The following is a 27,591-nucleotide window of genomic DNA, read 5'->3' on the forward strand; positions in this document are numbered from 1 at the left end:
AATGTTACAGAAAGATGTTACGGGAATCTTTGCATGCCATGGCACAGATGTTAGGTTTGATGTTGCAGCTATTGTTGGCATATGTGTTCTTGGACTACGCTTAAAGGGGCATGCCAACGAAAAATCAAAATTTTTGTAGGGATAGATATGCTCAAATGTAACCTAAAGGTACCATCAAAGTTTGTCAATACAATACGGCTTCTAAAAAAATCGTGTGAAAAAAACCCGCTGGAGTAAAAAAAATCGCTTTTTTTGACAATGCATGGGATTTTCCATAAGAAAAAATTTCACTCAACTTTTCTAGTTTCTAAAATACCCAAAAAAAATTTTATTTATGATTTGGTATAATGAATGCTTCTTCTTGAAGAACATATAAAAACATTGTAAAACATACACCTTTTTGCATGGTCACTTTTATGAGAGTAAGTACTCGCAGATGTTCTGTCAGGGTTAACACTTTTCCAGTCAGTTCTTTTACTTGGTTTGACATTAATCTTATTCTTTCTTTCCTCAGTGCTTTGCGACATGTGTTAGTTTCCAAATTTGAAGCCTCCAAATCGCTCTTGATTTTACCAGTGATAACCTGTAACAACACAGTAGAATTTTATTTTCGACTATTAAATATTTTACACATCAGTACAATATTGACTAACCGAATTCGCCCATTTAGCAAGTAATCGAGACCGTGCTGCTGTGGTTCTGTAGACATTATAAGCATGAGCATGTCGCTCACGCGAAAAACCATCAATAAATATGTATGTGATAGCTTTATTTAGTATTCCAACCTGAAAAGCATAAAATATTTCCAAGAACACAGTTACTGCAATAAATAATGATGTCAACAAAAATGTATATAAGTTTTGATTACAAAATGACAAATGTTTGAAAGATCTCTGTGACTGCGGTACAGTCTGTTTTGAGGTTATCCCCGTGACGTAATACTTCATTTTTATTGTTTCTGTGTTTTGACCTTTTTTCGTTGGCTTCGCGTTAGTTCTTTCTTTTATTACAACCATTGGTGGATGTAGGTTACGGTGCTGCTGTGTGCGGCCGGATTGCATTTAATAGGTATGTGTTACTTTGTTCGTCTTTTGTTAGTAGGGTGTTTTATGTTGGCATTAGCAATATTGTGTAATTTGTAGAGACGTCGTTGGGCGACTTATCGCTCTCCTACGTAAATCTATTTCAGGTATATGTCCGCATTTATGTTTGTCTTTGTGCTTCGTTCGTATATGTATTTACCCGTATTTCTTTCAATTTAGTTACCGCGAGCCTTCCAATAAACTCGTTTAAACAAGAGGGTTAGGGTGTGAACTGACTACGTACAACGCAGAGCGTTGAGTGGCCCGGGAGCACCCACTGCAACAATATCCTATACACAAAGAATGTACACATCCTATACCATGGCCTACTAAAGATACGGCCCTGTAAGTCGGCTTTAACTGGTCCGAGCTAAAAGGCCTATTGTTTAATTCCATTATTAACACATAGTCTCGCATTGTTTTGCGATTGTTACGTAATTCAAAAGTTGAACTTTTAAAAAGTTTATTAATGTATTACAATAATAAAAGCAATCAGCTCATAATATGCAAACATTGGAATATATAAAAAAAGAAAATGATAAGACAAACGCAGATTTGTCAAAATCAAAAATGGTAAAAACGCAGAAAATATACTTAGTTCTTTGGCGCTTTTAAATTCCATTATAACATTTTTACGAACAGAGTTGTTGTCAAGAATTTTTTTGAATTCAGCAGGATCCTTCACAGTAAAATTGGCGGTAACAAATTCTCGTTCCCCGTTAAACGATGCTACGTTACACGGCCGCGAACTCGTCCCTCGTTAAACGATGCTACGTTACACGTCTGCGAAGTCGTTCCCCGTTAAACGACGCTACGTTACACGTCCGCAAACTCTCCTCCTTTAAACCATGCTACGTTACACATCCGTGAACTCGTTCCCCGTTAAACGACGCTACATTACACGTCCGCAAACTCTCCTCCTTTAAACCATGCTACGTTACACGGCCGCGAACTCGTCCCTTGTTAAACGTCCGCGAACTCGTCCCTCGTTAAACCATGCTACGTTACACGTCCGCGAACTCGTTCCCCGTTAAACGACGCTACGCTACACGGCAGCGAACTCGTCCCTTGTTAAACGTCCGCGAACTCGTCCCTCGTTAAACCATGCTACGTTACACGTCCGTGAACTCGTTCCCCGTTAAACGACGCTACGCTACACGGCAGCGAACTCGTCCCTTGTTAAACGTCCGCGAACTCGTCCCTCGTTAAACGATGCTACGTTACACGTCCGCGAACTCGTTCCCCGTTAAACGACGCTACGTTACACGGCCGCGAACTCGTCCCTTGTTAAACGTCCGCGAACTCGTCCCTCGTTAAACCATGCTACGTTACACGTCCGTGAACTCGTTCCCCGTTAAACGACGCTACGTTACGCAGCCGCGAACTCGTCCCTCATTGGTTAAAACGTCCGCGAACTCGTCCCTCGTTAAACCATGCTACGTTACACGTCCGTGAACTCGTTCCCCGTTAAACGACGCTACATAACGCAGCAGCGAACTCGTCCCTCGTTAAACGATGCTACGTTACACGTCCGCGAACTCTTCCTTCGTAAAACGACGCTACGTTACACGGCCGGGAACTCGTCTCTTGTTAACGATGCTATGTTACACGTCCGCGAACTCGTCCCTCGTAAAAAGATGCTATGTTACACCGCCGCGAACTCGTCCTTCGTTAAACGACGCTACATTACTCGGCAGCAAACTCGCCCCACGTTAAACGATGCTAAGTTACAGGTCCGCGAACTCTTCCCCCGTTAAACAACGCTACGTTACACGTCTGAGAACTATCCCCCCCCCCTTTATTTCTGTTTGGGTGCGCCACTGAAGCTGTGTCATAATTTCTTGCACTTATCTTCTTAATCTTCGTATAATTATCTTCATGTATAATATCATACTGCAGTACAGACAAACAAAGCAAAAATGCAATTCTGAATTGTGTAACAATCGCAAAGCAATGCGAGACTATGTAATAATGGGCATTATTTTAAACAATAGGGCTGTTAGCTTGGACAAGTCAAAACCGACTTATAGGGCCGTATCTTTAGTAGACCATAGCTATACATAAAGAATATAAATTAAGCTAATAAAACGTTTTTAACCCAGATTACTCACTAAATAGCTTAGTTACCTCATTAGAATCGCAGTAAGGGGGTACCACAGGATGAAAGTAGCGATGGGAAGAACTCAAATTACGCGATGCAGTTATAAGATAATTACGGGCTTCTGATATTGTCTGTACTTTTAGCAGTTGGTATCTGTGGATTGGGTAAATACTGCTTGAACCGAAGCGTTAAATAAAACTTTATAAAAAGAACAGAGGTTTATACCTGCCCGTGCTTTGTGCTTGAAATAATTTATCCTTTTGTTAAATTGATAGCCTATTGCTTGACTACCTTGAAAGAGCATTCTAACAAAAATTAAAATATGACTGTCAAAATGGTCTAAAGGTATCAACAAAGTTTTAAAACAACAAAAAAAATACAAGTAAAAAACGCAAATTAAACCGCTGGAATAAAAAAAACGTTCCATAAAATTGCACGGGATTCTCCTTAAGAAAAAGTGTTACTTAACTTCGACTGTTTCTGGTTATAAAAATAATTTAGAAAAAATAATAAAAAAGTAGAAAATAAATTAATTTTTGGGGGGATTTGTTACAGTAAATGCTTCTTCCTTGTGAATAATGAGAAAGTGTAAAATATCATAATGTTTTAATTTTTTGATTGTGTATGGCTAGATTTTATCGTTGCGAGTGAGCACTTTTTTCACTGTAGTTTATTTCCAACTATTTTTATTAACAAAATGTTTATTATTGCCTCATTGGTACCTGCTGTCCTGCTGTATCATTTTCTTTAGGAAAAGATCGGTAAAAATAAAGGTTTGCTTGGTCAGCATAATCTGGTAGATTGTACTATATTTTTAAAGAAGAAGTAGTAAAGTGTTCTTTTAAAACCGTCAAAGTCGAGTGACACTTTTTTCTTACGACGTTTGTTTTCCTCTTTTTCGCACGGCATACCAACGAAAAATCAAAATTTGTGTATTGATAGATATGTTCAATGTGGTTTAAAGGTAGTAATAAAGTTTCAAAATAGGAAACAGCTCTTAAAAAAAATGAGTTTTAAAACTGCAAATTCATCCGCTGGGTAAAAAAAAATTGGCCGTAGCGCAATACTTATAAAGTTTACTGTAAAACATAGACTTTATTATGTTTTAATTTTTGATTAAACATGGCTACATAATATGCTGACTTAGCACTTTTTTCATATTATTGAATTTAACGCTTTTAGGGTTCAATATGTCTTACTGGTACCTGCTGTAACATTTCGTTTATAAAAAGTCAGTTGTTCGTGTTGAATATTAGATTTGAAAAATTGTTGAGTCAGCTTAATCTGGTATGTAGTTAGGTTTAATCGAAAAATTAAAACATTATAAAGTTTACATTTTTCTATTTTTTTTTTATATATTCACAAAGAAGAAGCATTTATTATACCAAATCCAAAATAAAATTTGAATTTTCTTTAGTATTTTAGAAAATAGAAACGATCAAAGTTAAGTGGTTTTTTTTCTTAGGGAAAATCCCATGCATTGTCGAAACATGCGAACTTTTTTACTCCAGCGGGATTTTTTCACGCTTTTTTTAAAAGATATATTATTTTAAGAAACTTTGATGGTACCTTTAGGTCACATTTAGGCATCTCTATTCTTATACAATTTTTTATTTTTCATTCCTATGTCCCTTAAACTTTGGTGGTGACTTCAGATCACACTTGAGTATCTCTTTTCATATACAAAATTGGAAATGTCACCAATGCTAATTGCAACAACATTATAAAAATTAAAAACCTTGTATAAACAAACACATGGTAATTGAAATACATACGATGCTTTTGCAGGTATGAAAGCAATGTCCATCCACCTTTTGCACGCAAATTCAATCTGCTGTTGTGCAGTTTCTGTTAAGTTCTGTAACAAGCATAATGACCATAGAACATATTATAACACTAGACATAATGTCATAATACTTCTGTATAGGAAGCAAAATTATAATGTCATTTCAAATATAAAAACGTACTATACAACAAAGAGAAGACATGTTTTAATATAATACAAAAAAATTTCCATTTGTTTGTGTAATGGTGTAGGTTTAAAACCACCCCAGGCTGTTAGTAGTTTGTGTTTAGTAAGAAACTTTGGGTCAGGCAGTAAAATTTAATGTCTGAATGATGCATTTAAATTTATCTGACAGTGTAATACTAAATAGAATCTGTATATATATTATTATTATTAGATTTAGGAGTTGTGGTCAAGGAGCTTCCAAAACAATTTAAACATGTAGTCCTTTTTATGTTGTTTTTTAAAAAGATTAAATTAAAAAATTTAACAGTCGGACAATAAGAGATAAGAATATGCTTTTATCATTTTTTAAAGAAAAACTAAAAAGTTGTTATTATTTTTACGATTATTTAACATTTGTAAACTAGAAACAGAATACATTGGTAACAAATATATTGCTTTTTTGTTTACCTTTGCTATAGACCAAAGTTGCATGGTGAGTCTTATTCTTTGATTTTTTCTTACCAGTTTGTCAAGTGTATCTTCTAATTGATCCTCTTCATTACTGCCATAAACACCACCAAATGCTAACTCTGTGCAAACAATTAACCACCTATTAATAAATGAGGGAGCATGGATTTTTTAAGTTCTAGTGACAAAAAAAACTAAAAAATATTAATGTATTTTTATAGAAAAAAAAATTCAACATATTTTTAAATAGTTGTAAAAAAAGAAAGAAGCTTTTTTATAAAACAATCAGTCTGTTTGTAGCTTGCAGTATTACTCGATGACAGTACTTGATATTAAATATATATAGATATACATATATTTATTTTTATTAAGAAATCATTAACACAGGTTTTTAACTTGTTTTGCTCTGCCACCTTTTTAACCAAAAGACAACACTAAAAGGAGGGTTGGAGGGTAATTACCATTACTAAAAGAAGGGAAGGTAGCAAAATGGAGGGACGGAGGGAAACTATTTTTCACCCAAAATAAATCGAGGGACGGTAGGAAAACTGGTGAAGGGACAGGGAGAAACTATTTTTTACCTCAAAAAAGTGGAGGGACAGAGGAAAACTGGTGAACAGGTGGAGGGAAACTGGTGAAGGGACAGAGGAAAACTATTTTTTACCACAAAAAAGTTGAGGGACAGAGGAAAACTGGTGTAGGAATGAAGGGAAACTGGTGAAGGGACAGGGATAAACTATTTTTTACCTCAAAAAAGTGGAGAGACAGAGGAAAACTCGTGTAGAGACGGACGGAAACTGGTGAAAGGACAGAGGGACTATTTTTTACCTCAAATAAGTGGAGGGACAGAGGGAAACTGGTGGAGGAAGGGAAACTATTTTTTACCTCAAATAATTGGAGGGACAGTAGGGAAATGGTGAAGGGACGCAAAAAAATCTGGCCGATACTGGTTTGCAATTATTTTACCGCCACTATTTCCCAGTCTAACACATACGTAACAGAGCTAAGCATTTGGCGGTAAAAATAAAGTTCAGTTACTGAATTTTTATAATAAATACGGCATAGTGTCATTTATACAAGGCATGACAAACTTTGTCCGGTCAACATTGAAATTATTACTCTACTAGAATTGCTTTCTTTGTTTTAATAAAACCAATCAGTGATTACCAACTACATTTAAAAAAAACACACACGTTTGTACCTGCACTGAGGTTTCTTTGCAAGAATTACCAGAAATTGAATAGTGCTTTAAGATTGTCGGTATTTTATATTCCGTCATACACTGATCTACACTCTCCGAACATACGCGAGTTGAAATATTGGTTTGTATTGTTATGTGTTGCATTAGTGTATTACGACATAGCTAGTAATGTTATGTCACAATTGCCACTGTCTCCGCATAAATGCCATTTTTTGCTTTATTTGATGGTGTAACATAGACTCCTTAAGATAAGGACTGGAACCTGCCATGCTCGGGGTTTGTAACTTAAGTCCTGGACTAAAAATACTTCTAGAGAAGCTAGAGACACAATCTTGGTATCCATGTTAGGGTATTTAAGGATGGCGAGTTCGATAGTGTTACTTTCAACACCATCGAAGTTCATTTTTAAAGGCAAAAATTATATTTTAAGATCAAAATACTGAATTTTTGTCATTTTCGCCATTTTCTGCGTCTAACTGGTAAAGCAAAACATTTTTATGGAAGTCTGGACCAAACATGATATTACATAAACATCATGTACCTCTCAACGAAGTCTTTGATAACAATTTAACACACACAAGTGACAATACAAAACAACATGACACCATATTATACATAATAGACATGTCTATCCCTAGTTGGAAAGCTTTTCTTTCCTCCTGAGGCATCCCAAAGACTTTTGTTTGTCACTTACATTAAAGACTAGGATTGTGGTAAAGTTAAAGGTTAACCGGTGCTAACGAAAAATTTAAGTCGTTAACCGAACTGTGACGTCATAGGGCATAAACGTATGCCCTTCTGTCTTATTTACACAAATCAATATCTGTCTTATTTACACGAAAAGCTTGTGTTCTGGCGTAAGACACAACTTAAATGTTTCCCTCAGCCAAGCAGCATGTTTATTACGAAATAGCAGGCATTCACACGTGGATACATTGCATTATAATAGCGATTGTTTGACCTGGCAATTGATTAAGACATAATAGCAATTCACACGTGGATTATTTGTGTCATAATTGGAATTCACATGTTGATTATTTAGCCGGCAGGTGCTTTAAAATAGGTTTGAATATGAATAGGAAAACATTACTTTGACCTTAAGGACGTTTGCGTGTGTATTACAAGCATAGTCGATACGTACGTCATAAAGTTGCCTTTAAATTCGCGAAAGAAAAGCAATAAACAAGACGCTTTTATTACGATTACAGCCGTATCGGTTAACCGGTTGAAACTGAACGGTTAACGGTCAAACAAAAAATAGGAAAATTCACAGCCCTATTGAGGACATAAGCTTTCAATAAAATGTTAGCTAAAGTAGCACAGATGACATTATTAGGAGTTAAAGATGAATCTACAAAGGGTTACCAGTCCAGCAAAATGAAATCTGTTCCCTTTATTATCGTTGCACGGCATATTTTTCAAGCGCAACTACTAGATGGTGTAACTGTACATTTTACACTCTATGAAAACTGTATAATTGTTAATGTGATGATTAGATTGCAGTTGTGCAACCAAAATCTAAACTCTTGGTTGTTTCTGATATTGCCAGTCTTAACTTCCAGCTCCTAAACTTGGTTTGTAATAATATACCAAAAGAATTAAATTACTAGACGATAAGGCGTGAAACCTATTTTAAGTTCTGAGTAAATAAAGCATATTTATTATGCTAAACTCATGAATGACTAGAGTCACTGCTAGGTAAATGGAACGTATACACAAGGCTTTACACAAAAACTGTACTGAGAGTGATTGCAACATCGTTGCGCAATATACCATGTGGCATTGAATAGTAATAGTGACGATTGTGACATATGGTTTCAATGCTATGTATCCAATGCTAATGCAACGAAATGGACTACTAGGTACAATAATTGTCTATCTTTCCCAAGTCCCTTGAGTGAACCCGTAAGGCTGATACTGTTTATGGTGAGATTTCCGTATTTCGTTACTGTTTCGTTGTGGGTATGAGGGCTTTGGACGAACTCACGCTTATTTACTTTCACATTGTGTGTGGTTTTAGAGTTTTTGTTGAGTGCGATGTTTAGTTTGTCGATTTTATCATACATTTTTATTCGTTTTTCTTATCACTGTTTTACTTCTGTTCACTTCTTTTGTTGTTGTTATTTCAGTCGGTTTCATTTACAAGATACATCTCTTTTTTAGTGGTTATATTGCATAAGTGACAATGTACGTTAACTCGTTTATCAGTCATTGCCCCTTTTATACTTCAGAATGTCTGGTTTTTATACTTACTTTTGTTAAAACGATACGAATTTACACAGTGGTTTTGGTTTAGAGCAGACTACGACAGGCAGGCCCTTTGATTGGCCCGAACTAAACACCTCAAAAACGTAACATTACAATGCTGAACAATGCACATGTTTCTCAATATTATATCTCTGTTGGTACAGACGGATGAAAGAGTTACATTCTAAAATATTATAAATCAGATTTCGTCAATAAATGTCTGTTATAACTGCCAGTTAATTTAGGTGCTCAGTTCTATACAGGAAACCATATATAAAATTATCAAACCAATCATTAAATCGTGTGCGCCCTACTAAAACTTCCCCATATCCTTTCAGGAAGTCATTACTACTAGGTTGGAAACCACCCAACTAAATAAAGATTTGAATAATTTTTTATTGTTTCTTATCATTACTTCGCATTTATGATATATTTATACTATAAGCAAGTAAATCATTACACTAAAGCATACAGCTCAACACCACTTCAAAATCATTTGGAGTATGAATGAATATTGGTAATAAGTTTATATTATCAATGCCAATCAAATAAAATTGATGATACCCTTAGGTTTGAAATAAGCTGGTCAAAAAAAGCAATTGTAGTCTACCTAATATTTCATCTTGTTTTGCATAAAGTTGTAGGAGATCGTCTACATTTTGTTTCAATTCTGTGGTTTCTGCATCAAGTCTGGAACTTTGTTGACTCAGTAGTTTCAATTGATTCTCACAATCTTCTAGTTCAGTTTTTGATTGAATGTATGTCTGTTAAAATAGATTTTAATAGTTTCTGGAAGATTGCTTAAAATAAAATAAAACTCTGTGACTTAGTAAGCGATTACAGTGTTTCTAATATCATATCTTGCTTAGTATTATTCACACAAATTAATACAGACATATTCATGTTTTTGAATAAAAGATTCCCATTTATTTATCCTATTTTTGAAATGGAATATCATATTTTAGGGGGGCAATTTGTATTAAAATAAAAAAGTTTATCTCTACGTATAGGCGAGATAACACTCAAGTATTTTTGGAAAACTGGGATTACGAGTTATCAGTTACGTTTTAGGTTATTACAAAATATGGTATGCAACTGTCTTTGCTACCGGGAGAATTTAAACAAATAAACAATAGTGCTGCTAAACAGGCAATGCTATCCCACCAAAAGCGATACAGGCAATATTAAACAACATAAAGCTTTACCAGGAGTAACATTGCTTTATATTCACGATGTTTTGCTTAGCCAAGCAGCATGTTTGTTAAAAAAATAGTTGGGATTCACACATGAATTCTTGCATCATAATATCGATTGTGTACCACCTACATAATGCTTTTTCTTTGTTTTAAATTAAGAAATATGCGCTAGGTATTGCCTTTGCATAATTTTAATTTATATTCAGTAGTTTTTTTAATTATAAGTGTGTAAGTATATTACACTATTTAAATTTGGCAGTTAATTTAAAATAAATTTGTCAGTTAATTACATTAATTTAAACTTTTTAGTTTACAATAATTTATAAACGGGTAATTTAAAAGTAATTTATCAGATGAATCGGAAAGTGACATTAGTAAAGATCCTGACTCCTTGGCAATAGGTAATGAGCCTTTCCAGTTTGAATTTGTACTTTTAACAAGTACTGTAAAAGTGAATGAATGAATGAGTGTAAACTTACTTTCTCTGCGCCTGGCTGGGAAACAACGGTCGTTATAACACAGATTTTCGCACACCTCGCACCAGCTTACGAGTAACCAAGTATGTTACTTTGTGAGTGATTATTTGTGGATTTTTTTTACTTTTTTATGTGAGACTGACAATTTGGACAACTTATTAGTGACCACTGGCTCAGAGCAATTGCTGTTACGTGTCTTGCCCAGTGAGACATACTGCCACAATGGAAGCAACGAAAAGCATGGACACATACACCCAATGAACACTTTACGTCTGGGATCGAGGCAGGCGCGCTTACCAACTGTGCTGTCGCGCCAATGGACTGGTCAAGTTTACCTACCATGGAAAACAGGTATTGCTTAGCAAATCAAAAATACAAATTGGAAGGTTGACTAAGAATATCTAATTATTTAAAAAAAGTAAGTAGTAACTGATTATTCCGGCGGCGAGGCAAAGTGCTTAGTGTGCGTGCCTCTAACCCAGAGATATGGTTTGCTGTTACCATTGTTTTGTGTTTGTCCTTGAGCAAGACACTTAACGGAAGTTGAACCAACCTAGATGTCACTAATGGGTTGTCCAAATTATCAGCAGGGCGGGGACCGGCCACAAAATTAAAAGATTTTTATAATAATAGTATTCTGAAATTTGTTGTTGACCTAACAAAATAATATACCTTTAAAATGATATATAGTAAAGTAGGGTAATAAAAAGCAATGGGGTACTTGGGGTAAGAAAGGACAACGCCCCTAGCCCGCTAAAAATCTATTTTATTTCAAACAGCTTTTGTGGGAAAAAGGACATTTATTTGGCTTATTTTTCATCCTAATTGTCCTTCTAGGTGGTAATTATTTTATTTGTTAAAACACAAATTACCTAAATCAAACAAAAAATTGACAAATAACTCTTTATGGGGTTTGGGAAACTTTTTTTATAAAAGGGTCTTTCGGGATAAATTTAATTTTATGGTTTAGCTTAAGACTGTTTAGTTACAGGTCATTTTTATAGTTATGCTGCTGAATTTAGTTTGTATACAAGTTTTATACAAGTTTTAAATTAATATCTTGTAACCGGTATTCATGAAACTGTGATTTTCGCGCGGTGCCCAAAAACGGCGTTTTTGGGCCACTGTCCAATCTCAGGCAGGACGATACTTTGTATTATAGTAGGGTGGGAAAAGATGGGACACTTTGTCAGACGAGACTTTTTTTTAAATTTTCTTTTTACGGACCCCCATTTAATGATAATCAGGAAAATAAGGTTACAGAATTATTCGACAGTACTATCAAGACTTTATAAAACGCCCGTCAAAGCTGATTACTGTTTTTAAATATTAAAAAAATATGTAAAATAGAAACAGTATATTTTGAACAGGTAAAAAAATCCGAAATAGTAAGGTGCTATTATTTAATGCTCGCTAAATCATAGTAAAGCCAATGAATTTTTTTAGTTTGCGTGTGCAAACGATTAAACTAGTTTCATAGGTTCATAAAACAACCTTGAATATTTCGTACAGTTTGATTTTGTCTAATAAAACTAGTTTTAGTTTTGTAAAAAAACACTGAGATATAAGCATGAAGAAAATAGGCAGGGGTCAATATGACTTTAATTTGAGATAAAAACAACAAAAAAATATTGGTTTAACGTTATATATATGAAGTTTACATGGCAAAGAAACTAGCACAGCCTGTTAAACTCTGTAGGTTAACTACAAGTTGCAGAATACTGCTAATGTAAATATATTTCAATTTAGACTCCCATCTTTCCCCACATTGTAGTTTTGTATGTTTTCATTGCCGAACTTTGAAAGATTTGCTTTTAATTTAGTAATTTATACCTCAGGGGGTTTTCAACTATAAGATACTGATATAATAAAAAGATAATATTTTAAAAATATATTCGAAATTTGGTCATTTGCACTTGGTGATAATTAATAAGAAGTGGCTTGTGCCAAAAACAGAGTAGTAATACCTAATTTGTAGCAAAAATAAAAACTTTATCAATAGGTATTATCAATTTTCTGTTATTACAAGTTCCTATACATTTGTAGGATACAGTATTTATCCATTGATTTTTAAACATTACCCATTGTTGTTCAAACAATACCAATTTTTATGCAATAATATAATGTATAGTTAACATGTTAAATCTATAGCAGTAGAGCAAGAAAAAGAATGTTTAGACTTAATTTTCAAAGAAACAGTATTATTTCGTGTTATTTACGTATATCCCTATTTATAAATACACTTAATAATCAAAATTAACAATGATTTTAAACTGTCCCATCTTATCCTGGGTGTTTTCAAATTTGTAAAATGTCACCTGTTGTGCGGATCGCTAAATAACTCCTCGTGTGTTTTATTATATTTTATTAAATTGGTGTCAATTAGTAAAACCGTCATCTATTTTGATTTTGGAACTATTTGGCAATATGTGCTTAAGTGTCCCATCTTCCCCCACCTTACTATATCATGTTGCAATTTTTACTGATAGCATCGCTCCTCACTCTTATATTTACATCAATTAAAATTCACATTATCGCCATTTATCTGCAATTAAAGTTGTTACTAATATTGGTTGCTGGCTTGAAATTATATCGGTAATATAACAATGATATGAACTATATAAGCACATAAACTACAATTGTTTTTAAAATTTTTAATAATTTGTCAAAAGTTTTAGGACGAATCATCGTTACATTTATAATCCACCATGAACGTGCGTAAAACGTTTCATCTGTTTCTAATGATTTAGATACGTCTTTTTAATAAATGTAATATAACTTTAAAATCACTACATAAAGGTTCCATGTGACATGATTTGTGTCCAATGTAGTAAAGTGAGTGTTGGGAAAATGCATATTTTTGATGTTTGCCAGAACAGTTTCGTCATTGTATCTATCCGCGGTGTTCTCGCAGGGTAACCGATGCGGTTAAATAGAGTGCACGTTTACGTCATCAATAATTACTGAACTAAGAAACCAAAGAGTATATTGTCCGCCGGACATAGGAAATTTAATTTTAATATAAATAGGATTGTTTCTGTTAAAAATATACAGACGTTTTTCGACGATCTGGACGGTGACGTTATCACTGGTAAAGGAGCTTTTCCAAAATCCTGCTTAAAAAACATACTAAAATAAATATTTATCTGTAATAAAATTATTTATCTTAAAATATTGATAACACGTCCACGCACAAGCGCGAAGCACGCACAGATGCGAGGCACGTGCACGCACATGCGCGAAGTGCGAATGTTTTTTCTTTGTTTACATGGCGTTTTTTACCGTTTGTTTTGCCACCCCAAAAATATGAACTTTCATTAAAAATTGACGCTTATGTACACTACATATTTCCATTAAATATAAAAAGTTTAATTAAAAGTGTGTTTCCTTTGTTGTGTCTAACGATAATAAAAGTTTGACTTGTGTTAAAAAGCATACTACATACGCCTGATGCGTAATCCATAGTCATTACACATACTTCATAACTTTGTCTAGCTATAGCAATTTTTTAGGTTTGTCACGCTGGTCATGCTTATCATTTATTTGCTAATTAGCTTCTTTTAAAATGGGACAATTTATAGATTAATGTTCAATTAAAAAAAATGGAAAGCAATTATAATTTTAGAATTTAATATTGTTTTAAAAATACTGCTTTCGTTCTTACTGTTAAAAATAAATGTTAAGTACTTAATAACTTGGTTTTAAAACTAAAGAACTATAATATATTGCATAAAAATATATTAAGATTCGAATTTGTTCAAGAGGTTTAAAAGTAAATGCAAGAATTAGGGAATTGGATAGGTGGAAAAGAGCCTCACAAACAATAACAAGAGTCTAATACACTTATGGTTATTATTTGACAATTTTATTAATCTGGCTTATGTTAGTAATTAAAATCTGCTAAACCCTCAAAGTTTTTCGCATATAGTAAATTGAATTATGTTGTATGTAACCATACCATTGTTTACATACAGAGACCTAGTAAAGTGGGCAAAAATACATAGAACAATAATGCAAACACTGGCTTTGATTCCCGAGGTGGGCCTGCCCCTTCAGGGTCAATCTGCATTTACTTTGGATTTGAATTCAATCCAACTTGAGATGACGCCACACGATTTTCAAATCCGATCTGCTAAAACGTCGTATTTACATGGCGCGTTTTAATAGGATTGAAAGTTGACAAGTGGAAATTTATGGCAGGGTTGTTTGAAAATGTTTTTAGTAAGTTTGATTACACGGTTTTGATATTAGCAAGAACAGCTTATCTCATAGCTTTTTAGGACCTTCGGAACTTAACTGTGTGGGGCGCCATTATGAAAATTTGTTCACTTGTTAAGTTAACAAGCTCGCTAAAACGATAGCAAGCAAGGAAACTCGCTTGAGACGACTCGCAAAAACCTCGTGCAATGCCGGGTTTAAGTGAGAGAATAAGGCAGCAAAGTCGTAAAAAAGGGCCCCAAGGTGGACAGCAGTTGAAATGGATGCTTTAGTTGAGGTGCACATCTTTACTTGGTGCAATGAAGGGAATATGGGTACCATCGATGGTACCTACCAAACCTGGAAACTGTGCGATAAAATTTCTGTCTGGAATTCGTATAAACTGATGACAGTTTGTTGGGAAACAATGGATTTTTAAAAAATTCCAGAAGCTAAAACTTTCAGTGATATTAAAATTTGCTCTTCAACTGAAATGCATCTTTTACTGCTGCTTTACGGTTTCAAATCTTCGTGCAAGAGATTCCTGTATCACCGCCTTTGGCATACGTTTTTCCGAAAATAATTGTACATCTGTCATTTCTGTCCTTTTCCCTGTGACATTTAAACGCTTACTCGAAGTTTTCAATGCAAATAAGGCGTACATAACTTAGTTATGTGTATTACTTTTGCGTCAAATACAAAATTTAGCTATGAACTAGGTCTGAGTTCCGCGTTAGATAGCAAGTGATTTTCCAAGTTTGAGTTAGCGAGATAGTGCTTCGTAATACAAAAAGGCGGTTTAACGAATAAGTACCTCACTACTGAGCACACTAAACTTCGCGAGATGTGTTCATAATGCCGCCCCAGATTAGTATCACCACACACTATGTTTTTCCCTAAAGTGGATTACTACAATAGTGAGCCTCCCATTGTGTTGCTCTTTAGTATGCTTTTAACGATATTAAATTGTCTCTCTGCTTTCATTTGGAAGTGGGAACTGGGATAAGTGATAAATCGACCACAGTGTTATTTAATGGGAAGTCGTTAACCACCTTAAACTCCTGGTGAGCCTGTATTGTAGAAGTTGTAGCAGGTTTATTTCTAGACACAGAGAAGTATAAATAAGTTGCAGAACCTCACAGGGAAGTATTGTTTGCAGAATTCTATTTTACTAACGATTTTGTTTTATCATTAGTAAGAAAGTAGCCTATGTAAGAGAAGACCTTGCATTTAACAGATTTAATTTAAGGAAAAACATAATTAAAGAAAACTGACGGAAGACAAGGCGAAATCAACAATACTGCAAAGTTTTTTTATAATACAGGAAACAAGTATTGGTACAGTGGAAGAATCCTTAAGCGCAGTATCATAATATACTAAAATGTGTCAAAATCTAGAGCAGAAACTGCTAAGTGGCCATTTTTTGGAAAGCTAAATGCATTGCTGTCTTGTCGTCCAAGAACAAAAGTAAGGCATTTATTTGCACCGAATGAAATGTTTACTTTGTTTCACTGCTATTGCATTAATGTGAGGTTTATTTTTGTTAATTTAACATATATATTGATCTATAGCCAGTGGAAGGAAAATCCATCATGGTCGATACAATGGTACAGGAGTATGGTGAGTATCTGTTGGTGTTTTTTTGTGTAGGTTAATGTAATATGTGCTGCAATTAAAAAAGGCCTGGTTACTGAACGAAAAGAACTTGGAACACCAGAGCTTGATTGTAAGAGTGGTGAGTTACATATTACTTGTAAACAGGTTGAACAGTTTTTTTTAATGTTTAGAGGGGAAAAAGGAGGGAATTCATGACGCATACAAAAAAAGAATGTGCCAAGGATCTGAAATTAAGAAATAATGGTACAGTATATGAACAATGCAAGTCGAGCCATAAATGTACTGGTTCCTAATCAGGAGCCCCCAATTGTTTTGCAAATGTCTCCAGATGCAGCTGGCAGTAGTACTACTAAATAACTTTCATTGATTTTTATTTCATTTACTTCTTGTGCCTCAATGTTTTATATTATTCATTTCTTACCTTTCATACTGTTCATTAACTTACAAAACATATTATTGTTAGCTGTAATAGTATCAAAATACAAAATAGGTAATAATAATGAACAGAACACTTGGGTTGCAAACCAAAAGAAGGTAACAGTTAACTATTTTACAAATCGCATAGACTGTTAAAAAGGCTAAGTGGTTTGCAAATCTACAATGGCTTGTCTAACACGGCTACCAGCAGAATGTGGGTCGTTAGGTAATTGTGGAAGTGAGTATGGCTGAGGATAATAGATGAAAGAAAAATCTAAAACATTTTGGTAAAAGGCAGTATTTTTTGTTCCACATTTTCTTACTTAGTATACGCCACCAAATGCATTTTACACACAAATACGAATACTGCTGTGATGGCAGTAGTGGGTATGCCGGGTCACCCAAAATAATAAGGGAATTTCAACTTCGTTTAACAAAATAGGTGTCGTAATAACAAAATATATATCATGATAGGTTATATTTTAATTGGGGTACAACTTTTACTCGCCTCGGCCAACTGTTTAAATAGCTAAACAACCCGGACTATTTAAAAACTGCTCCATCATGGACACTTCTCGACATAACAACATCAATGTTACAAAACCTAAAATAAATGTTTGTCAGTTAAAAATTTTTGCAAGTATTGTTGTAAAGTTTCCCCACTTAAGGTTGCAAAACCATAGATTTCCATCCTTTCTTGTTAGTATAGCCTTTCTTCCCACCAATTGGTGCTGTTATAGGAATATGGGTGTCATTGATGCAACCAATAACTGTTAAAAATAAGGCAACATAATTTACTAAAATTATATACACAGACTATCTAATTTAACACGTTTTAAATAGGCTACCTGAGGAAAAGAATGATATTTATCTATTTTTTTGGCAATATCCAACATTTCTTCTCTCAGGCATGGTAATAAACATTTGTTAATTGCCAAGCAAAATCTAAAATATAACGCAATTTAAATACTGGTACTGGTAGTCTACAGATATATACAGTTTAATTGTAATAAAAATAGAAAATAATATAAAATTCGCAGAAAGTATCAAATTAGAATAACTTACCGGTTAAGACAATTGCCCACAGAAGACTTGCTTATAGAGATCCTTTACTTACCTTTTTGGTCAATTCCGAACAAAACAACGCTTTAAAAAATCTATTTCTGCGATTTCCACTGCCATACCGGTAGAATGTACTCCAATTTCATTGCACATTAGCATTTACCAATTACATATCTCTCCTGAAAATCTTTGCGACTGCTTAAACTTAAACTATTAAAATACCGCGAATAGAGTGTATTCTCGCTTGTTCAATTTAACTCGTTTCCTAAATCCGACCCGTAAACCACTAGTCTGAGCGGATTGCGGATCGGTTGGCTTCAATCCGATTCGCCTTTTTCTCATCGCTGAAAACGAGAGTAGTGGATTAATGAGTCGGATTTGAATCTGACTTAAACCGTCATGTAAATAGGGTAATTGATGGAAGTTACCGCTGTTCCACCTGTTGCTGGGCACAAGAGAGGATGTATAGCATCGGTTCATGCTAACGCATGGAGCCCATGGTTTTTAATAAAAGCGGATGGAAAGATTTTAGAAAAGGAATAAGCAGCATTGAGAAGCACATTTAAGCGAAGTACCGCAACGAAGCTGAGAACGCAATGAATGTAGGTTTAACATTACTAGAAATTGCAAAACGTATTGTGGCGCTCAGGCAAAGTTAAATGGCTTTAAAGCCAAATTTTGTCATGATGCTTGTAAGACAGATTTAGTAGCAAAACGATCAATGTCATCTTTAAACTACATGGTTAGTTTTTGGTATGGATTCACCCAAAAACCTAAACAAGAACATAATTGCTGCTTCTTCCAATTTGGTAGCCCCATAAATACCACCATATGTCCAACAATTGGATTTGGGAATTAAGTAGCTTGAATAATAAAAATATAGCTGCGTATTTCTTTGAAACAGATGTAGATGTAGGACAGTTATAAATTGATTTGCCCGTTTTACCGCGAATAGCTGGAAAAAAATCGGTAGTTTCCAAAGAGGAAACACAGAAATATTTTACCAATATTCCTAAAAATATTTTACAATCTGAAGCAGCGGCTATTTTGGATAGGTACACATTTAGCACCTTTTCTACAGCTGTGTCCCAAGTTTTGCTGTTACCTTCTTATCGCGCCAATACCGATTAGCATAGGGTATTTTTCATTTTAGGCTTCGCAAGCTTTTGTAGCTTTGAAAATGTATTGTAAGGGTACTACAGTGGAATTTTTAGTCATACTATCTAAAATAAATACAATGACATATAGGTATGTATTTTCTTCGATTCTAGTTAAATTAGCATATATTAGTTTAATTAGTGATATATATTCACAAACTAATCAAATCTGTTTAAAAATTAAAGATATTTTAAATTTATGATTATTTTACCTCTCTACTTTTTATGAGAACTTGCACTAAAGTTGAATATTGAGAAGTATTTCCTAAGACTACTATCGTTTGTATGAAATTTAATGTCAGATTTACCAGGAGTAAAACCTATGGGATATTCTTAAGGGAAAACTGTAATTGACGTGTGGTTATTTATTTACCCAAAAATGTATTAAATTGATTTATCTTTCAGTTCTCTCTTTCTGTTACGTCATTGCCTCTTTTCTTTTATAATCTCTTTCTCATTATGTGGCAATTTCAGTTTAGTTTTACTTCAGAAATTTAAATGGATCTCGTGCTGAACTTCTGTAGTGAACAGAATTAGTTAATAGCCAAATATTTTCAGGTATATAATATATCTTTTTGCAATAATTGTCTATTCTTATATTTACGTGCTTATTTACTATTGTTCTTTTATTTTAGTTTTTGTACCGTAATCTGCAATCCATAAAACAATTCGAAAGATTTGCGCATTTGACTAATAGTACCAATAATAAAATAAAAAGAGTCAGAGTCCAGGAGACCTGTCCCCAACAAGAACATAACTTTCTTTCCAACAAAATTGGGTGGATCAATTTGAGTGCATTGCAAACTATGTCTTCTGTTTCAAAAAAAGTTTAATCAATCTCTTTTGTTAAGCAATTAGTGTTTTCCAGAGCCTTACTGATGAATACAACAGACCACAACTTTTTTATTCACTGAAATGATTATGGTAGAAGTACACGATATACATATACGAAAAAGATAAGTTTGATATTGATTAAGATAAAAATGCTTTTTAAAAATACTTTTGTCTATTCTTCTATTCTTTCAAAGATAAAAAATATTAAAGCCGGAAATTTACAGGCTACAGACTTAATCATGCGAGGTTGAGCTGTTCTTTAGTGTAGTAAAGAAAAGTTCAAACGAACCTGAGTTCAAGACAGAGCCAGCAAAGGCTTTAAAACCTCTTGCCATATTGAACATTCGCAGTAACACAACAAAATGTCCTCAAACCCCTTCTTATATAGTTAGTTGATATGGCCTCTCCCTACAATTCGTTCATAATGCAATAATAACTAACCTCTTCTTGCTCTGAAAGTTTTCTGTCATATTGTTCCTGATTGCTGAAAAACTTGACCATCGACTTTAGTTTTTTAATGTCGTCTACTTCAGCATGTTCTTCTTTACTAAAAAATTGATCACTTTTGGTAAAATTTAACACAGTAGTCACAGATTAGAAAACTCTCATAAGTCGCTTGTAATCACTGCTGCGCATTTAACCTTAGTAAATTAGGGCAAAAAACCTAAGAATTTTTTTGTTGTTGTTATGTTAGGCGTTTGTTGATGCAAAAAACAAAATTTTTCAGTTCTTGTTGTGACAATTAGAGACCAACCCATATCAATTATTTCCACCTTTACCGAAACCGACCATTTTAGCTTTTACGGATATCAATATTTTACGGATATTTGATACCAATATTTTATCGATAAAGGTCAAACTTTGACGCATAAATAAGACGCAAGTGAAGTCTAAGGTACGACCTACATAGGTACCTAAAAAATGAAACTTTAATTTCGACCTACAGGTACCTATGTAGGTATTTTAGCAAAAAAATTGAAAATTTGATATTTATATGATTCAAGTTTTGATCATACTTTTTAATATTTCACACCCAAGCCCCCATTTTTTTGAAGAAAAAAATGTTTCATTTATTAGCTATTACGTAGCGCTATAACATATTCAAAGCTGGTTCGTGCGAAAATTCTATAAATATGTTTTTATGACGAATATTAATATACTAACTACGATGAACGTGAAGGTTATACTACGACCCAGGTTAAGGTTAAAATACAACTTACGTTAAAGTCAAACTACAATGATTGTGAACGGTAAACTACCATGCCAGTAAGAACTAAAGTACGACGCATGTGAACGTTAAACAATTTATTGCAGACTAGGGATGTGCCAATTTACAAAAGATTCGGGTTACCATGAAACGCTGTTCGCACGAACCCGAAGATTCGTGTGTGACGCCAACAACAAAGTGTGACTTCAGCAAATTCTCGGTCTCTTGTGTCACATATGCTGTTGAGCTACTAAGAGTTGGCACTTTTATCCACTTATTGCAGAGCGCTAATTTGTTCATAAAAGTAAACTCATTCATACTTATATATTGTTTAATGGAACCGATGTAAGAGTATTTTGAAAACAATTACACATTACCAAATAATTAGTTACAAGTTCACTAAGAACTAATTAATAATAATTGTGCCTGTAGTTTGATTTTTATTAGCTATATCAGATTTTTGGGTTTTATTTCGTCAAGTTTTTAGACGCATTAAAATCTCGGTTTTCAGTAACTGTAATTTACAAAATATCAGTATATGTTTGAATAAATCTATATCGGTCGGCTCTACTCAACGTGTTACAATAATTAAAACGCACGATAAAAGGGAGACAATTATAACATCGTTAAAGCGTAGTTAAAAGAAGGTAGACTTCCAGTTTCTTTCTCACACCCCATTTTTTCCACCGTTAAAACAATAACCTTGCATCGTCTTCTACACATATATACCGCACACTTGCTTGCGTCACACACGTGTTACCTCACAGACGGCATTATTCGCCGGTGAATCCCATGTGCTGTAGTGCAATCACGAAAGCAACCTGTTGTGTTGACGAGTTGAGCATCAATATAAATTATAGATTTTATCACGTGCGTAACAAATATTCGCACGCAATATTCGAGTTCGCGCGATACTGGGCAAGAGACATTGGCAATTATAACGAAACATAACTAGCTATGTCGAAATACATTTACAGTAGTAATATGTGACCAATATAAAGCAGTACAAAATGTGTATGTTCTGGGATTACTTGTTACAGAATATTGAACACGGTCATTCTTTAGGCACCACTAAATTCCATGTAATTTCAAAATTCTTTGCCAGTAGATAAAAAAATGTGGGTTAAACAGCGGTTAGTGATCACCGATTAGTTTTACAGTTAAAATAGCTTTTATTAATATTTTTGTAATGTTGTGGGTTTAGCACTTAATTGATTGACCCCCGAACTGGTTTTATTGTTTACGTAATACAGTCAACGTTTAATTGAACCACATCGGGACCAAGCCAAACTGGTCCGATTAAGCGGGTGGTCCGATTAAACGTGGGTCGATTAAACGGGGTTGACTGTATTTGTATATTGTCTGTTAGTTTAGTTTTGCATGTGTTTCTTTCCACTATTTGTGTTCTTTTGTGTTTTTCTTATCATTGGTATTCATGCACGACTTGTTTTCCGCACTTGTTTTAACGTTTTTGTGTTCCTTAGTTGCCAGTATGGCCGTTAAGTCCAATGCACACTGCCGTAACAAAAGGTAAATGGACCTTTTACTCTTAATTTCAAATTGCAATATAATAAAATTGATTTAAATAACTGGCAAAGTGTTTGGGTTGATGAGATGTTAAAGAAAGAGACACTTAATCAGAATTCATACTTGTTGATGAATTGCTGAGCGGAAGTGATAAGGAAAAATTCTGGCAGTATGCCGGAATGACTCCAGACCAGTTGCAACAATTAACTCCAGTGATCCAAAAACAACACACAAACTTCTGAAAGCCCCTTAGACCAAAGCAGAGAATAATCTTAACCCTAAGGTATAATTTAATGTGTTGACTTTAATGTAATTAATTGCAATCAGCAATTATACTTTTAAAATTTTGGGCAACTGGATCTCCACAAAAACAACTTTCTTATTCATTTCGAGTGGGACATACAACTGTTGGATTGATTTTAAAGGAAACATGTTCTGCTATTTGGAATGTGCTTGGACCAAAGTATGTCAAACCACCAATTTCAGAAGATTGGATAAAGACTGCTGAGGACTTTGAACAAATATGGAACTTTCCCAACTGTCTCGGTGGTTTTGGTGGCAAACACATTAGAATAAACAGCCCACCAAACAGTGGTTCCGAGTTCTACAATTATAAAGGATATTTTTCAATAATCCTTTTGGCATTATGTGATGCTCATTACAGAATTATACGGGCCGATATTGGCCATTCTGGACGTCACAGCGATGGGGGTGTATTTCTAAACTCAGAAATGAGGAAAAGATTTGACAAGAGTATGCTTGGTGTTCCTTTTCCGACCAAGTTAAAAAATTCTTCTTTTATTTGTCCATATGTTGTTGTTGGGGATGATGCTTGTCCTCTTAAGAAGTACCTCATGAAACCATATTCAGGGAAGTTCTTGCCCACAACAAAAAAACATGTTTAACTATAGATTGAGTCGGCCACGCAGGGTCGTTGAAAATGCTTCTGGAATTTTAGCTGTTCATTGGCAAATTTATTATAACATTGCAGCCCTAATCTTGCAGAAAACGTTGTACAAGCAAGTGTAGTTTTGCATAACTTTCTGCCAAGTTCAGCAGTTGCAAACCACAACTAGAAGATGTAGGTCTAAATTCTGGTGAAAGTGAGGAAGGTTCTTGGAGGCAAACCGTTTCAAATTCTATAAATTTTCATAGAATTAGGGATATTGGCTCCAATTATTATGGCAATGATGCAAGATTCATTAGGGATCAATTATGTAAATATTTTAATACATCTGGTGCTGTGCCATGGCAATGGAGAATTGGTTAACATAATTGAAGTGTCTTTAATCATTAATTAAAATCTTTGGATGCTTTCAGGTGTTCTTTTCTTTCTATAATTGAACTTTGTTTTCAGACTGTACAGTAATTAGAAAATATGGATGATGAAAATTTGAATAGAAAATTAATTAATATAATTTCACGCTTGCCGTTACTGTACAACCAATATCAGAACAAACACAAAACTGAAAGTGCATGGAAAGAAGTTGCTGAATAAATGAATTGCACAGGTATAAAGGTTTTGTTTAAAGCAGTCTTTCCATGTATAAATTGTCTTCATAATTAATTGCAGTTCAGAACATAAGAAAAGTACAGAAGTACCAAGTGGATCAGCTTCTCAAGCACCGGAAACATGGTCCTATTTTAAGCAACTACACTTTTTAGACAGCTGCATAAAACACAGAAGGTATTTTCAGAATTTCTGTCATTTGGCTGTCAATTGAATTTGCAACTCCATTTGCAGAACCAAAGATAATTTTTTAATTAATGAAGAAGCTCACAGCTTAGCAACAAACATTACTCAATGTGAAAGCCCTGCTGTTGAACTGGAGGGTGATATGACTTTTTTACTGGACTCAGAGCCAGCAAATAGCCCACAAACAGTTATGTCCACTGAAACAGAGCCTTCTAAGTAACGACAAAAAAATCAACTGATAGTAGTTTTAAAATTCAGGTTAGTAAATGAGACCTTATTTATAACTTTGTTAATAACAAACCTTCTTTGTATCATAAAGTCAAATGCTCAATGTACTTCAAAAGTCAAGCAATAGATTGGAAAATTTAAGTACCCCATCTGCAACTGAAAAATTTGACCACTTTGCAGCATTCGTGGCATCAGAGTTGAGGAGCAAACCACCAAATATTGTTGCAGTTACTGCAAATTACAAATATACTCTATTCTGATATTACACCAGTTACAACTGAGTCGTTGTAACTGTTAACATTCTATGCACTTTAATTGTTCACTTCTTCATTACCCCTTAGTGCTTTTTCAGCGCCAGTATGCTGATATACTTTAGCACTGTTATTCAATTTTTCAATTGCTAACTTTTATAGTTCATTATTTTTCAGTGTTGGTATCTATCTTATACTTCTACCTTAGTTTTTTTGTATGGTTACTTTTATTTTATACATACACATGTTTTAGTCGTAGTACTTTTGTTTTATATGTACACAGTTTTCGGTTTCATTACTTTAATTTTATACCTTCACATTTTCTTCAGTTCTGTGTTTTTACACAAAAATAAAACGTAAAACTAAATGTTCTGTTGTGTCCACCCGGCTTTACTGTATTTGCTGCTTAATTATAACATTGATTTAATGTTTAAGTAATAGCACAACTAAACAATCTTACCTTTTTGTTTTGAGCTCTTTATATCTTTGTTTAAGAGCAATTATTTCTGCTTGTATTTCATGTAGTTGTCGATTTTTATCTTCATGTATAGCTATTATGTTGTTTCTCTCATGGGCATTAATTACCACACCTATTGCTTCAAAATCATACACCATTTCTTCAGTAATAAGCTGCAATTAAAAATAAAGTTAAGAGAAAAAATTATCAGAAAAATTAAGTTCTTGTTCTTTAACTTTAGAACTGCAACTGATGAACATCTAAATAAACCATCTATATATATTTACATAACTAAGGTCTAAAGCAGTGTTTCCCAAACTGTGGTACCGAAGGTTTTAAGCACCTGCAGGCTAAATAATCAAAGGGACAATCGCTATTATGACGCAAATAATTAACGCGTGAACTGCTATTATTTGGTAATGAATTGGCAGTTCAACAAATCGCAATTATGATGCAATAAATTCAGGTGTAAAACTCCATTATTTTGTATTAAACATGCTGCTTGGCTAAGAAAACATTGTAAATATACAGCAGTGCTACTTCTTTTACAATATTTACAGTGTTTAATACAGCCTGTAACTCTGTTTAATCGTCCACGTGCGTTACAGCTTAAGGTCCACGTGTGTCGTATGTTTGGCCTTTACGTGCGACCTAGTTTTGTACAAAAGCAACATATTTGGAGTTACCTATTAAGAACATGCAGACTAAGTGATGACCAACCATTTTTCTCTAGATTAACTAGCAGTATCTTGAATACAGGTATTAATTTTGATTAATACTGATCATTTCACATGTTTCGCTATAGTGTCAAATATCGGTAAAAGCTAAAAATATCGGTATCGGTGGAAAAAATTGATATCGATCGGTTTCTACAAATCACATCTATTTTACACACAACTTTGAGTAAGCCAGTGCCAAGTTTGTGTTGCGAATTCCAGTCGAAAAAATATGTATGCGAGCGGTTTCTTATTTCACTGTTTAAAATTAGTTGTTTATGATCATGAGCCTTTAGTAGTTTATTATGTAGGTGGTACGAGAACGCTGCATGAACCAAAAAGTGGTACGCGAGTACTAGTAGATAAAGTTTGGGAACCACTTGTCTGAAAGTAATCCTAACATGTAATAAACAAAACAGGAAACTTGACATTACTGGTGCAACCAATATCGCTGACAATCATATATCGCCGGTATATAAAACACACTTTATAATGCTTTTAGGTATCTACATACCATTTGTTTCTTGGTAGAATCAGTTGAAGTTATATTCTTATAGTTCGTTGGTGGAGGTATAGGTGGAATCTCATGATCTACTGTCAGAGATAAAGGTTGAAAAGCATTTAGCTCTTGAGTCAAAACTTTAGTATGTGGTGCAACTATCTGCTGCCTGATGGATTGATGTGCTGTAATGGTATGTGCCAACTGCACACTAGACTGTTGGCTAGAACCACACCCCATTTAACTTGATAGCATTCAATTAACTAATACGCTGTGCTGGGTGATGTAAAATCAAAATCATAAAACTTTAACAACAAGATGTTTCTCATGTCCAACTGCCAACTACTGTATACTTTTTGCGAAAAAGTCATGCGATTGGTGCCATGACTAGTTAGCGCGTCTGCCCCCACTTAAAGGCAGGATTGTAAAAATACCCCTTTTTCAGTGATAATGTCACCGTCCGGATCGTCGAAAAACGCCCGGATTTTTTTAGTAGAAATAAATCCTATTTATATTAAAATCAACTTTCTTACGTTCGGCCGACAATATACTCTTTGGTTTCTTTGTTCCGTAATTATTGACGACATAAACGTGCGCACTATTTTAACCGCATCGGTTACATTGCGAGAACACGGCGAATAGCTAAAATGACGAAACGGTTCGTGCAAACATTAAAAAAAATGCATTTTCCCAACACCTACTATACTAATTTTGTCACAAATCATGTCACATGGAACCATTATGTGGTGAATTTAAAATGATATTACATTTATTAAAACGACGTATCTAAATCGGTAGAAACAAATGAAAAGTTTTACGCACGTTCATCGTGGATTAAAAATGTAACGATGATTACGTCATAATACCTTTGATAAACTATTAAAATTTTAGAAAACAATTGTGGTTTATTTGCTTCTGTATTTCATATAATTGTTTTATTCCCGATATAATTTTAAGCAAGCAACCAAGAATAGTTTAAACTTTAATAAATGCAGGTAAATGCA

The 27,591-nt window shown here is 34.1% G+C and overlaps 1 protein-coding gene and 2 long non-coding RNA genes across 4 annotated transcripts in view; 1 reads left to right on the forward strand and 2 right to left on the reverse strand.

The window, feature by feature from the left end:
- LOC100185194 overlaps nt 1-27,281 on the reverse strand; it is a 30,580-nt gene extending 3,299 nt beyond the window's left edge. Inside the window, exons 1-10 of one of the 2 annotated variants that reach the window (XM_026840057.1) lie at nt 26,603-27,281; nt 25,376-25,545; nt 20,448-20,553; nt 13,779-13,835; nt 9,661-9,814; nt 5,603-5,724; nt 4,959-5,041; nt 3,210-3,336; nt 654-785; nt 495-583 (exon numbers count right to left, since the gene is read on the reverse strand). In XM_026840057.1, the coding sequence (XP_026695858.1) occupies nt 495-583; nt 654-785; nt 3,210-3,336; nt 4,959-5,041; nt 5,603-5,724; nt 9,661-9,814; nt 13,779-13,835; nt 20,448-20,553; nt 25,376-25,545; nt 26,603-26,827 (1,265 nt within the window). In that variant the 5' untranslated portion in view covers nt 26,828-27,281. The remainder of the gene's footprint in view (nt 1-494; nt 584-653; nt 786-3,209; nt 3,337-4,958; nt 5,042-5,602; nt 5,725-9,660; nt 9,815-13,778; nt 13,836-20,447; nt 20,554-25,375; nt 25,546-26,602) is intronic. The other variant, XM_026840058.1, reaches the window with a different exon arrangement.
- Nucleotides 14,418-16,989, forward strand: LOC113475643. The gene is made up of 2 exons (XR_003397398.1): nt 14,418-16,386; nt 16,491-16,989. It is a non-coding gene; the product is annotated as an uncharacterized LOC113475643 (long non-coding RNA).
- Nucleotides 16,993-17,990, reverse strand: LOC113475642. Its single transcript, XR_003397397.1, has 2 exons — nt 17,617-17,990; nt 16,993-17,557 (listed from the first exon to the last, which is right to left on the reverse strand). It is a non-coding gene; the product is annotated as an uncharacterized LOC113475642 (long non-coding RNA).
- Nucleotides 27,282-27,591: the final 310 nt, after the last annotated feature.

Source organism: Ciona intestinalis, unplaced genomic scaffold (assembly GCF_000224145.3).
Source record: "Ciona intestinalis unplaced genomic scaffold, KH HT001109.1, whole genome shotgun sequence".
Lineage (NCBI taxonomy): Eukaryota > Metazoa > Chordata > Ascidiacea > Phlebobranchia > Cionidae > Ciona > Ciona intestinalis.